The sequence below is a fragment of the Bufo bufo genome, chromosome 3, assembly GCF_905171765.1.
Source record: "Bufo bufo chromosome 3, aBufBuf1.1, whole genome shotgun sequence".
Taxonomy (NCBI): domain Eukaryota; kingdom Metazoa; phylum Chordata; class Amphibia; order Anura; family Bufonidae; genus Bufo; species Bufo bufo.
The window spans coordinates 3,775,136-3,789,689 of record NC_053391.1 but is presented as its reverse complement, the minus strand read 5'-3'; the positions used below and the strand labels follow the sequence as shown (position 1 = coordinate 3,789,689).

Sequence of the window (14,554 nt, the reverse complement as noted above, 5' to 3'; positions counted from 1 at the left end):
CTGATATAATGACATGTGATCAGACATGAGATCACACACCTTATACTACAGGAACATCTATTACTGCTGACAACCTGCCTGTATATCCTGTCTGAGAGGTAGTCACAGCCCCGCCCCCTGCTGATGACATCACTGATATAATGACATGTGATCAGACATGAGATCACACACCTTATACTACAGGAACATCTATTACTGCTGACAACCTGCCTGTATATCCTGTCTGAGAGGTAGTCACAGCCCCGCCCCCTGCTGATGACATCACTGATATAATGACATGTGATCAGACATGAGATCACACCCCTTATACTACAGGAACATCTATTACTGCTGACAACCTGCCTGTATATCCTGTCTGAGAGGTAGTCACAGCCCCGCCCCCTGCTGATGACATCACTGATATAATGACATGTGATCAGACATGAGATCACACACCTTATACTACAGGAACATCTATTACTGCTGACAACCTGCCTGTATATCCTGTCTGAGAGGTTGTCAGAGCCCCGCCCCCTGCTGATGACATCACTGATATAATGACATGTGATCAGACATGAGATCACACACCTTATACTACAGGAACATCTATTACTGCTGACAACCTGCCTGTATATCCTGTCTGAGAGGTTGTCACAGCCCCGCCCCCTGCTGATGACATCACTGATATAATGACATGTGATCAGACATGAGATCACACACCTTATACTACAGGAACATCTATTACTGCTGACAACCTGCCTGTATATCCTGTCTGAGAGGTAGTCACAGCCCCGCCCCCTGCTGATGACATCACTGATATAATGACATGTGATCAGACATGAGATCACACACCTTATACTACAGGAACATCTATTACTGCTGACAACCTGCCTGTATATCCTGTCTGAGAGGTAGTCACAGCCCCGCCCCCTGCTGATGACATCACTGATATAATGACATGTGATCAGACATGAGATCACACACCTTATACTACAGGAACATCTATTACTGCTGACAACCTGCCTGTATATCCTGTCTGAGAGGTTGTCACAGCCCCACCCCCTGCTGATGACATCACTGATATAATGACATGTGATCAGACATGAGATCACACACCTTATACTACAGGAACATCTATTACTGCTGACAACCTGCCTGTATATCCTGTCTGAGAGGTAGTCACAGCCCCGCCCCCTGCTGATGACATCACTGATATACTGACATGTGATCAGACATGAGATCGCACACCTTATACTACAGGAACATCTATTACTGCTGACAACCTGCCTGTATATCCTGTCTGAGAGGTAGTCACAGCCCCGCCCCCTGCTGATGACATCACTGATATAATGACATGTGATCAGACATGAGATCACACACCTTATACTACAGGAACATCTATTACTGCTGACAACCTGCCTGTATATCCTGTCTGAGAGGTAGTCACAGCCCCGCCCCCTGCTGATGACATCACTGATATAATGACATGTGATCAGACATGAGATCACACACCTTATACTACAGGAACATCTATTACTGCTGACAACCTGTCTGTATATCCTGTCTGAGAGGTAGTCACAGCCCCGCCCCCTGCTGATGACATCACTGATATAATGACATGTGATCAGACATGAGATCCTTACACCTTATACTACAGGCAGGGCTGGGACAAGGCCATTTGGTGCCCAGGGCGAAGATGGCAAACTGCGCCCCCCCCCCCCCCCCCCCCCCGTTTTTAAGAAAGAATCAATGTTGTTTCAAAACAAGAATATACTTAAAGCAATAGAACAAAGGACTGTGGGACTTTGAAAGTATTCATTTTAAAACACGTGTGTAAACACGAATATGAACTTTGCCCCACGATAGCTCTTTTGTAGAACCCCCATAAAAACTTACAGTTACTTGGCCCTTGGGGATCTCGGACGCCACTTCAACACTTGGCCGGGGGCTCGGCGGAGCTGATGTTGTGCTTTATCCTAATGAGAAAGATTTCATAATAAGGATTTGGAGAAGGGGCAGAGGAATAGCAGAGCAGGGAGAGGCTGGTGCTGCTACTAGGGGGACATACCATGGGGGAGTAATAAAGCCCACCATAATGCCCCCCCCAGTAGTAATAATTCTCCTTATAATATGCAAAACATACCCCTTTGTAATGCCCCCAGTTGAGCTAATGTTCCCATAATGTGCCAACATAAAATACCCCTTCTCAGTGCCCCCGTAGATGACCCCCATAGTGCTCCCCCCTTCCCCATAGTACCCACCATAATGTGTCCCAGTATAAAATGCCCCTATACAGAGCCCCCCATATAAAATATCTTCTTTTTAGCCTCAGTAGATGCCCCTAAATAATCTGCAGTAAGATGTGCCCCCATAGATGCCCCCATATCATGTGCCAGTAGCCAGAGCCCCCCCCATATCATGTGCCAGTAGCCAGAGTGCCCCCATATCATGTGCCAGTAGCCAGAGTGCCCCCATAACATGTGCCAGTAGCCAGAGCCCCCCCCCCCATATCATGTGCCAGTAGCCAGAGTGCCCCCATATCATGTGCCAGTAGCCAGAGTGCCCCCATATCATGTGCCAGTAGCCAGAGTGCCCCCATATCATGTGCCAGTAGCCAGAGTGCCCCCATATCATGTGCCAGTAGCCCCCCATATCATGTGCCAGTAGCCCCCCTTATTGCCAATAGCCCCCTTATGGGCCAGTAGCCCCCCTTATGTGCCAATAGCCCCCCTTATGTGCCAGTAGCCCCCTTATGGGCCAGTAGCCCCCCTTATCATGTGCCAGTAGCCCCCCTTATCATGTGCCAGTAGCCCCCCTTATCATGTGCCAGTAGCCCCCCTTATCATGTGCCAGTAGCCCCCCTTATCATGTGCCAGCCCAGTAGTCCCCCCTTATCATGTGCCAGCCCAGTAGCCCCCCTTATGTGCCAGCCCAGCCCAGTAGTCCCCCCTTATCATGTGCCAGCCCAGTAGTCCCCCCTTATCATGTGCCAGCCCAGTAGTCCCCCCTTATGTGCCAGCCCAGCCCAGTATTGTACCTATATAAATAAAAAAAATAATAAAAAAAACTTATACTTACCTCCAGCAATGTGATGCGATGCAGGCCGCCTCTTCCGTCTGTGTCCCTCGCTATACGGCAGTCAGGCGACGCGATGACGTCATCGCGCCGCCTGCACCGGCCTCTGATAGGCTGCCAGCACTAGGCCGGCAGCCTATCAGAGGAACAGGAGGGGACACACCTCTCCCTCCTCTGCCGTCCTGAGGACGGCAATACAGATGACTATGGAGATGAGCGCTTCCGCAATGGAAGCGCTCATCTCCTGCTCTGCCCTGCCGCCGGCCGCGGCCGCCCCCACTTGTCACCAGGGCCGCGGCCTTGCGGCACTCAGGCTTGCCGGCCCACCGGGAAATTTCCCGGTATCCCGGCAGGCCAGTCTGGCCCTGCTGCGCCCCCCTCCTGTCCGCAAATGGTAGCGCCCAGGGCACCCGCTCCTTCGGCCCCTGCCTTGTACCGGCCCTGACTACAGGAACATCTATTACTGCTGACAACCTGCCTGTATATCCTGTCTGAGAGGTAGTCACAGCCCCGCCTCCTGCTGATGACATCACTGATATAATGACATGTGATCAGACATGAGATCACACACCTTATACTACAGGAACATCTATTACTGCTGACAACCTGCCTGTATATCCTGTCTGAGAGGTAGTCACAGCCCCGCCCCCTGCTGATGACATCACTGATATAATGACCTGTGATCAGACATGAGATCACACACCTTATACTACAGGACCATCTATTACTGCTGACAACCTGCCTGTATATCCTGTCTGAGAGGTTGTCAGAGCCCCGCCCCCTGCTGATGACATCACTGATATAATGACCTGTGATCAGACATGAGATCACACACCTTATACTACAGGAACATCTATTACTGCTGACAACCTGCCTGTATATCCTGTCTGAGAGGTAGTCACAGCCCCGCCCCCTGCTGATGACATCACTGATATAATGACATGTGATCAGACATGAAATCACACACCTTATACTACAGGAACATCTATTACTGCTGACAACCGGCCTGTATATCCTGTCTGAGAGGTAGTCACAGCCCCGCCCCCTGCTGATGACATCACTGATATAATGACATGTGATCAGACATGAGATCCACACACCTTATACTACAGGAACATCTATTACTGCTGACATCCTGCCTGTATATCATGTGTGAGAGGTTGTCACAGCCCCGCCCCCTGCTGATGACATCACTGATATAATGACATGTGATCAGACATGAGATCACACACCTTATACTACAGGAACATCTATTACTGCTGACAACCTGCCTGTATATCCTGTCTGAGAGGTTGTCACAGCCCCGCCCCCTGCTGATGACATCACTGATATAATGACATGTGATCAGACATGAGATCACACACCTTATACTACAGGAACATCTATTACTGCTGACAACCTGCCTGTATATCCTGTCTGAGAGGTATTCACAGCCCCGCCCCCTGCTGATGACATCACTGATATAATGACATGTGATCAGACATGAGATCACACACCTTATACTACAGGAACATCTATTACTGCTGACAACCTGCCTGTATATCCTGTCTAAGAGGTAGTCACAGCCCCGCCCCCTGCTGATGACATCACTGATATAATGACATGTGATCAGACATGAGATCACACACCTTATACTACAGGAACATCTATTACTGCTGACAACCTGCCTGTATATCCTGTCTGAGAGGTAGTCACAGCCCCGCCCCCTGCTGATGACATCACTGATATAATGACCTGTGATCAGACATGAGATCACACACCTTATACTACAGGAACATCTATTACTGCTGACAACCTGCCTGTATATCCTGTCTGAGAGGTAGTCACAGCCCCGCCCCCTGCTGATGACATCACTGATATAATGACATGTGATCAGACATGAGATCACACACCTTATACTACAGGAACATCTATTACTGCTGACAACCTGCCTGTATATCCTGTCTGAGAGGTATTCACAGCCCCGCCCCCTGCTGATGACATCACTGATATAATGACATGTGATCAGACATGAGATCACACACCTTATACTACAGGAACATCTATTACTGCTGACAACCTGCCTGTATATCCTGTCTGAGAGGTAGTCACAGCCCCGCCCCCTGCTGATGACATCACTGATATACTGACATGTGATCAGACATGAGATCACACACCTTATACTACAGGAACATCTATTACTGCTGACAACCTGCCTGTATATCCTGTCTAAGAGGTAGTCCCAGCCCGCCCCCTGCTGATGACATCACTGATATAATGACATGTGATCAGACATGAGATCACACACCTTATACTACAGGAACATCTATTACTGCTGACAACCTGCCTGTATATCCTGTCTGAGAGGTAGTCACAGCCCCGCCCCCTGCTGATGACATCACTGATATAATGACATGTGATCAGACATGAGATCACACCCCTTATACTACAGGAACATCTATTACTGCTGACAACCTGTCTGTATATCCTGTCTGAGAGGTAGTCACAGCCCCGCCCCCTGCTGATGACATCACTGATATAATGACATGTGATCAGACATGAGATCACACACCTTATACTACAGGAACATCTATTACTGCTGACAACCTGCCTGTACATCCTGTCTGAGGGGTAGTCACAGCCCCGCCCCCTGCTGATGACATCACTGATATAATGACATGTGATCAGACATGAGATCACACACCTTATACTACAAGAACATCTATTACTGCTGACAACCTGCCTGTATATCCTGTCTGAGAGGTAGTCACAGCCCCGCCCCCTGCTGATGACATCACTGATATAATGACATGTGATCAGACATGAGATCCACACCTTATACTACAGGAACATCTATTACTGCTGACAACCTGCCTGTATATCCTGTCTGAGAGGTTGTCACAGCCCCGCCCCCTGCTGATGACATCACTGATATAATGACATGTGATCAGACATGAGATCCACACCTTATACTACAGGAACATCTATTACTGCTGACAACCTGCCTGTATATCCTGTCTGAGAGGTTGTCAGAGCCCCGCCCCCTGCTGATGACATCACTGATATAATGACCTGTGATCAGACATGAGATCACACACCTTATACTACAGGAACATCTATTACTGCTGACAACCTGCCTGTGTATCCTGTCTGAGAGGTTGTCACAGCCCCGCCCCCTGCTGATGACATCACTGATATAATGACATGTGATCAGACATGAGATCACACACCTTATACTACAGGAACATCTATTACTGCTGACAACCTGCCTGTATATCCTGTCTGAGAGGTAGTCACAGCCCCGCCCCCTGCTGATGACATCACTGATATAATGACATGTGATCAGACATGAGGTCACACACCTTATACTACAGGAACATCTATTACTGCTGACAACCTGCCTGTATATCCTGTCTGAGAGGTAGTCACAGCCCCGCCCCCTGCTGATGACATCACTGATATAATGACATGTGATCAGACATGTGATCCACACCTTATACTACAGGAACATCTATTACTGCTGACAACCTGCCTGTATATCCTGTCTGAGAGGTAGTCACAGCCCCGCCCCCTGCTGATGACATCACTGATATAATGACATGTGATCAGACATGAGATCACACACCTTATACTACAGGAACATCTATTACTGCTGACAACCTGCCTGTACATCCTGTCTGGGAGGTAGTCACAGCCCCGCCCCCTGCTGATGACATCACTGATATAATGACATGTGATCAGACATGAGATCACACACCTTATACTACAGGAACATCTATTACTGCTGACAACCTGCCTGTATATCCTGTCTGAGAGGTTGTCACAGCCCCGCCCCCTGCTGATGACATCACTGATATAATGATATGTGATCAGACATGAGATCACACACCTTATACTACAGGAACATCTATTACTGCTGACAACCTGCCTGTATATCCTGTCTGAGAGGTAGTCACAGCCCCGCCCCCTGCTGATGACATCACTGATATAATGATATGTGATCAGACATGAGATCACACACCTTATACTACAGGAACATCTATTACTGCTGACATCCTGCCTGTATATCCTGTCTGAGAGGTTGTCACAGCCCCGCCCCCTGCTGATGACATCACTGATATAATGACATGTGATCAGACATGAGATCACACACCTTATACTACAGGAACATCTATTACTGCTGACAACCTGCCTGTATATCCTGTCTGAGAGGTTGTCACAACCCCGCCCCCTGCTGATGACATCACTGATATAATGTCATGTGATCAGACATGAGATCCACACACCTTATACTACAGGAACATCTATTACTGCTGACAACCTGCCTGTATATCCTGTCTGAGAGGTAGTCACAGCCCCGCCCCCTGCTGATGACATCACTGATATAATGTCAGGAGTGTAGAGCTGTGATCCTGGGAGGTGAAATGAGCAGATAATTAACATATTCATCTTATTATCCTGTGCAGACGACAGAAGCGAACGGCCGGTCACTCCCTGCTGCCCCTGCAGGACCTTCCTCCAGGCTCCTCTCTGTCTCCAGCTCCAGTCTGCACCCTCCATCCTCTAGAGGAGCTGTGCCTGTTCTGCGAGTCCTGTGCTCTTCCGTCCTGTCGGGACTGTGCTCTGGTCAAGCACTTGGGACATGAGATCCGTCCGGTCGTGGACGTTGCAGGGAGGCATCGAGCTCAGTTGCATGGTGCTTTAGTAAAGTCTGGACCTCAGCTGGAGGCCCTGGAAAATGCACTTCGTACCGTGCAGGAAGTAGGAGAAGATTTAAAGAGTAGTGCGAACCTTCTGCGGAAGGAGGTGGAGGCTTTCACGGAGGGCTATATACGCGCAATTCAGGATCACAAAGTGAGGCTCCTCCAAGACATAGAGGAGGAAGTACGCCGGAAAGACCAAGCCTTGAGCCTACAAAGAGCTCGGATACATCAGCAGCTGGCGGACGTTCGAACTGCCACCACATTCACTCGAGACCTGCTAGACCATGGACCCGACCTTCATATTGTCCGAGCCAAGGCCTTGGTAATTGGTCGCTTGAATGAACTAAACCAAGGAGACCATAGCCATATGGAACAAACAGAGGCCGACAGGATTATCTTCAATGCCACCGAGAAAGCAGCACTATGCCAAGGCTATCAGATGTATGGCATGGTGCAAAGAGGTGGTGTGGATCCCGAGAGGTGCCAGGTCAGAGGACAAGGTAATCTGTTTATAAGCTTCCTTATTACCTTTATGATATTGGATATAATGACATAGATGAGGTTTCCTGATCTCCTGTGTCCTCCAAAAATGTACTCAGGTCTCCAGACTGTGCAGCAGGGAAATCTCTCCAGCTTTACCCTCACCTGTAACACTAACTCTGGAGATCAGCTGGAACATAAAGGGGCACCACCTAGGGTCATCATTCTGCATACGGAATCGGGCAGGTCAGTCTCCTCAGTGTCTATACATTCAGAGCATAACATCTTCTCAAACTTGGTTCATGAATTCTGTTACTGTCTCCCATAATGACACAGATGACTGTTTGGTGGAAGGTGTTTTGGTTCTCCTTTCTTCAAAAAAGATGCCTGGGTGGTGGGCTGGGGCTGCTCCCTCTAGAATAAATCATGTAGTCATGGGCTGTGTCTCCTAGGTTGTACGTTTGGTCTCTTTTCTCCAGAACAGATGATCTGGTGGTGGATTGAGACTCCATTTGGGTCTCCAATTCACTTTAAAGTATAAATGCCACGGTGGTGGATTGGGTCTTCTCTTTCCTGAATAGATGCCTGTGTGGTTGATAGGGTCTCCCTTTCCCATAATAGATGCCTTGGTTGAAAGCTGGGTCTTCTTACTACATAGCTGGCATTTGATTGTGTTTACTCTCTTCAGAATTGGTGCCTTGGTCGAAGGATGGGTCCCCTCTCTCCAGAATACATGATAGGAAGGTGGGTTAGTTCTCTACTCTCCAGAATAAATGCTGGGGTGTTGGTTTGGGTCTCCTTTCATCAGAATAGATGCAGGGATGGTAGGTTTGGTCTCCTTTCTCCAAATTCGCTGCTGGTTGGTAGATTAGGTCCCCTCATGCTGTGGTGGTAGTTGGGTCTTCTCCAGAATAGATGTCAGGGTGGTAGGTTGGGTCTTCTCTCTGAAGAATAGATGTGGGAGTGGTGGGTATGGTATCCTTTCTCCAGAATAGATGCTGGTTTGTAAGCTGGGTCACCTTTCTGTAGAATAGATGGGGGTGGTGGGTTGGGTCTCCTCATGCTTGGTTGGTAGGTTAAGTCTCCTCTCTTCAGAATAGATGCTGGGTCTCTTCTTTCCAGAGCAGATACCAGGGTTGTAGGTTGGGTATTCTCTCTCCAGAACAGATGCCAGGGTGGTAGATTAGGTCACCTTTCCTCAGAATAGATGCCAGGGGGGTAGGCTGAGTCTCCTCATGCTGGGGTGGTAGATTGTGTTTCCTCTCTACAGATTAGTTGCTGGGGTGGTAGGTTAGGTCTGGTCTCCCCAGAAGAGATGCCGGGGTGTTAGTTTGGGTCTCCTCTCTCCAGAATAGATGCTGGGGTGGTATGTGGTAGTAGGTGGTAAGTTATGTATCCTTTCTCCAGAATGAATGCAGGGTGGTAGGTTGGGTCTCCTTTCTCCAAAATAGATGTCGGGGGATATGTTGAGTCCACTCATATTGAGATGGTAATTGGGTCTGCTCTCTACAGAATAGAAGTCGGAGTGGTAGGTTAGGTCTTCTTTTTTAAGAATATATGCCAGGTGGTAGATTGGTAGAATTGATGCTGGGATGGTGGGTTGGGTCTCCTTTCTCCAGAATAGATTCTGGGGCTGTAGGCTGTTTCTCCTGTCTCAAGAATAGATGCTGAGGGTGGTGGGTTAAGTCTCCTCATGTTGGGGTGGTATTTTGGGCCTCCTCTCTATAGAACAGATGCTAGGGTGGTAGTTTGGATCTCCTATTTCCAGAGTAGATGCCAGTGTGGTAGGTTGTGTCTCCTCCCTTCAGAACAGATGTCAGGATGGTAGGTTGTGCATTGCTTCAGCATGGATGCTGGGGCTGTAGATTAGATGCTGGGGTGGTAGGTTTGGTCTCCTGTCTCCACAATAGATGTTATGGTGGTAGGTCGGGTCTCCTCTCTACAGAATAGATGACATGGTTGCAAGTTGGGTCTCCTCTCTCCAAGATAGATGCTGGAGTTATAGGTTGGGTTTCCTCTCCAGAGTAGATGCAGGTTTGGTTTGTTAGGTTTCCTTTCTCCAGAATAGATGCTGGGGCTACTATCATGTAGAACCTGCGTTCCCTGAATTTAGTGGAGGTAATATTTAGTGTAGGTTCCTGTCTTAAAGAGATCATCTTGTCGTTGGCGGACAGGCACAAATAATTTTGCACTGGAATGTGCTGACTTACCCCCATTCCTTTCTTTGCAAACTAGACAAATGTTCTTTCTACAGAATGGATATCAGGGCAGTAGGTTGAGTCTGTTCTCTCCAGAATAAATGTCAGGGTGGTAGGTTGGGTCTCCTTTCTCCAGTATAGATGCCTGGTGGTAGGTTGGCTCTGCTCTCTCCAGAATAAATTTCAGGGTGTTAGGGTGTGTCTCCTTTCTCCAGAATACATGCCTGGTGGTAGGGTGGGTCTCCTTTCTCCAGAATACATGCCTGGTGGTAGGGTGGGCCCTTATTTCTTCAGAATAGATGCCTGATGGTAGGTTTGGTCTCCTTTCTCCAGAATACATACCTGGTGAAAGGGTGGCTCTGCTCTCTTCAGAATAGATGTTTGGTGGTTGGTTGAATCATCTTTCTCCAGTATAGATGCCTGGTGGTAGGTTGAGTCTCCTTTCTCCAGAATAGATGCATGGTGGTATGTTGCATCTGCCCTCTTCAGAATAGATGCCTGATGGTAGTTGGGTCTCATTTCTCCAGAATAGATGTTTGGTGGTAGGTTGGATCTCCTTTCTCCAGTATAGATGCATGGTGGTAGGTTGAGTCTCCTTTCTCCATAATAGATACCTGGTGGTAGGTTGGGTCTAATTTCTTCAGAATACATGCCTGGTGGTAGGTTGGGTCTCCTTTCTCCAGAATAGATGCCTGGTAGTAGGTTGGGTTTGCTCTCTTCAGAATAGATGCTTGGTGTTAGGTTGGTTTTCCTTTCTCCAGAATAGATGCCTGGTGGTAGGTTGGGTCTCCATTCTCCAGAATGGATGCCTGGTGGTAGTTTGGGTCTCCGTTCTCCAGAATAGATGCGTGGTGGTAGGTCGGGTCTCCGTTCTCCAGAATAGATGCCTGGTGGTAAGTTGGGTCTGCTCTCTCCAAAATAATGTATTTTACGCCCTATAAGACACACCTACGTTTTTGAGGAGGAAAATAGGAAAAAGTTTTTTTTGAACTAATGCTTTTTGTGGGTTTTGAACTAATGGTGGTCTGTGGAAGACACTATGATGGAGGGGATATGTGGATGATGCACTGTTATGCGGGATCTGTGGATGACACTGTTATGGGGCATCTGTGGATGACACTGGTATGGGGATCTGTGGATGACACTACTATGGGGATCTGTGGATGACACTGTTATGGGGATCTGTGGATGACACTGCTATGGGGATCTGTGGATGACACTGTTATGGGGGATCTGTGGATAATGCATTGTTATGTGGGATCTGTGGATGACACTGTTATGGCGGCATCTGTGGATGACACACTGTTATAAGGGATCTGTGGATGACACTGTTATGGGGGATCTGTGGATGACACTGTTATGGGGGATCAGTGGATTATGCATTGTTATGTGGGATCTGTGGATGACACTTTTATGGCGGCATCTATGGATGACACACTGTTATGAGGGATCTGTGGATGACACTTATGGGGGGGATCTGTGGATGACACTGTTATGGGGGGATCTGTGGATGACACTGTTATGGGGGGGATCTGTGGATGACACTGTTATGGGGGGGATCTGTGGATGACACTGTTATGGGGGGGATCTGTGGATGACACTGTTATGGGGGGGATCTGTGGATGACACTGTTATGGGGGATCTGTGGATGACACTGTTATGGGGGATCTGTGGATGACACTGTTATGGGGGGGTCTGTGGATGACACTGCTATGGGGGTCTGTGGATGACACTGTTATGAGGGGGGTCTGTGGATGACACTGTTATGGGGGGGATATGTGGATGACCCCGCTATGGGAAGGGGGGTGTCTGTGGATGACCCATATATAGCATCTTATGCTATATATGTGTCATCCACAGATCCCCCCCTATAAGTGTCCCTGTGTAAATAGTGAATGACCCCCAATACAGGGGGTGGGGGCCGGCAACTGGTGTTGGAATGGCAGTGGGGCCCGGTGCGGTCACTGTATTCTATTACACCGGGCCCCGCTCACTGTAGTATTTATATCTAACGTGTAGGCATGGGCGCTTTGTTAAACTAGAGAAATCCACATAGTACTCACTTGAAACTCCTGTAGCGGGCCGGCCGGACGGCAGCGTAACGTCACTCACTATGTCACGCACCTGCTCCTCGCACTTTATGAATGAAGCAGGCGGAGCAGGTGCGTGACATAGTGAGTGACGTTACGCTGCCGTCCGGCCGGCCCGCTACAGGAGTTTCAAGTGAGTACTATGTGGATTTCTCTAGTTTAACAAAGCGCCCATGCCTACACGTTAGATATAAATACTACAGTGAGCGGGGCCCGGTGTAATAGAATACAGTGATTGCAACGGCCCCCAGCCCTTCCCCCGCTGATACATTGCCGGCCGCATTGTGCAGCATCATGGCCGGCGATGTATCAGTGTTAAATGCCAACATTTGCCCCACTTTTGGGGGGGGGAAAGTGCGTCTTATAGGGCGAAAAATACGAAGATGCTGGGGTGATGGGTTGTGTTTCCTTTCTTTCAGATGTCTGATACATACTGTAGGGTGGCTTTGTGGCTGCAGTACCGATAGTGGCCACTCTTGGTTGTAGGCAGTATATCATTTTCTTTTTATTATACTATTCACATTGTTGGTTCATATTTACCAGTTTATATGTCACACAGATCTGTGCCAGTCTCCATCCAGGATAACCAAGATGGCACATACCACATATCCTACACCCCAACTGAGGCGGGTCAGGTTTCCATAAGTGTGTGTATGAAAGGACGCCACATCAGGGTAAGTGGTGGAGAGGCCACCACCCAGGAGCAGTGCTGCCACTTATTCTCCTGGAGATGTTAGGGTCTATAGTACCGACAATTTATTTTCCACAGGGCTCCCCTTTTACCGTGAACGTGAGGGGGACATCGCGCCAGCATAGTGGGATCTATCACTGCTGCACATTCTGCTCCAGTGGTGGCCAGAAGGATGCCCGCTGTGGATGTGGTGGTTCAATGCCAGGTAAGCGCCCTCACTTTCTCTAAACATACGGCTATCCATTATAAACTGTATGTTACACACTTATCTTTCTCATCCCCTACAGGTGGTTTTCAGGGTTGTGGTCATGGGCACAAAGGTCATCCCGGCCAGTCCCACTGGTCATGTTGTGGATCCACCTCTGAGACATCCGAGTGCACCGGTGTGAAGGACTCGGCCCCCCGCAATCTGCTGCGCACTGTAGCTTTATGATGATTGGAGATGTTGAAGGACTCGGCCCCCCGCAATCTGCTGCGCACTGTAGCTTTATGATGATTGGAGATGTTGAAGGACTCGGCCCCCCGCAATCTGCTGCGCACTGTAGCTTTATGATGATTGGAGATGTTGAAGGACTCGGCCCCCCGCAATCTGCTGCGCACTGTAGCTTTATGATGATTGGAGACGTTGAAGGACTCGGGCCCCCGCAATCTGCTGCGCACTGTAGCTTTATGATGATTGGAGACGTTGAAGGACTTGGCCCCCCGCAATCTGCTGCGCACTGTAGCTTTATGATGATTGGAGACGTTGAAGGACTCGGGCCCCCGCAATCTGCTGCGCACTGTAGCTTTATGATGATTGGAGATGTTGAAGGACTCGGCACCTGCAATCTGCTCCGGACCGTCATTTCATGATGGTAGGAGACTTTTCTGGGGTACTAGTCAGATTCGGTTGCAACCCAGGACTACACTTTACGGTCAAAGTGGTGGCAATAGGACGACAATTCACATCTCCGTGCCTGACAAAATGAAAATTGCCCTATAGTTTGCGCAATATTAATTGGGTCTTGAGCCCTTACACAATGTCGGCCTGAGAAGACTGTTGCTGATCCAGGCTGGAAATAGTATAAAAATGCCTTAATATTTATATCCCATGGTCCGACAGATGTGTTTTATACCTTAGTTGTCACATTGTCCATGTGAAAACTGCAGCTTTTATAGATAACGGGAGATAAGGGGCTGCTACAGTGTAGACACCTCAGTCTTCCGATGTCATCCCCCCCCCCCCCAACTGCTCCGAGCGAGACCACACAAAGGGTCCAGGATCAGAATCACCGTCATTCAGTAGCTGTCTCTGTGCCTTTACACTCCTGGAGATCTCTATACCACAACGTGGCGAGGAGCCACCTGTATTCAAGGAGA

General features: G+C 48.7%; 1 protein-coding gene across 1 annotated transcript in view; it reads left to right on the top strand.

Moving 5' to 3' along the window:
• TRIM45 (tripartite motif containing 45) overlaps positions 1 to 14,144 on the top strand; it is a 42,654-nt gene extending 28,510 nt beyond the window's left edge. Inside the window, exons 2-7 of the mRNA XM_040422782.1 lie at positions 7,500 to 8,236; positions 8,336 to 8,462; positions 13,064 to 13,178; positions 13,274 to 13,400; positions 13,483 to 13,637; positions 13,998 to 14,144. Of these exons, the coding sequence (XP_040278716.1) occupies positions 7,500 to 8,236; positions 8,336 to 8,462; positions 13,064 to 13,178; positions 13,274 to 13,400; positions 13,483 to 13,628 (1,252 nt within the window). The 3' untranslated portion in view covers positions 13,629 to 13,637; positions 13,998 to 14,144. The remainder of the gene's footprint in view (positions 1 to 7,499; positions 8,237 to 8,335; positions 8,463 to 13,063; positions 13,179 to 13,273; positions 13,401 to 13,482; positions 13,638 to 13,997) is intronic.
• Positions 14,145 to 14,554: the final 410 nt, after the last annotated feature.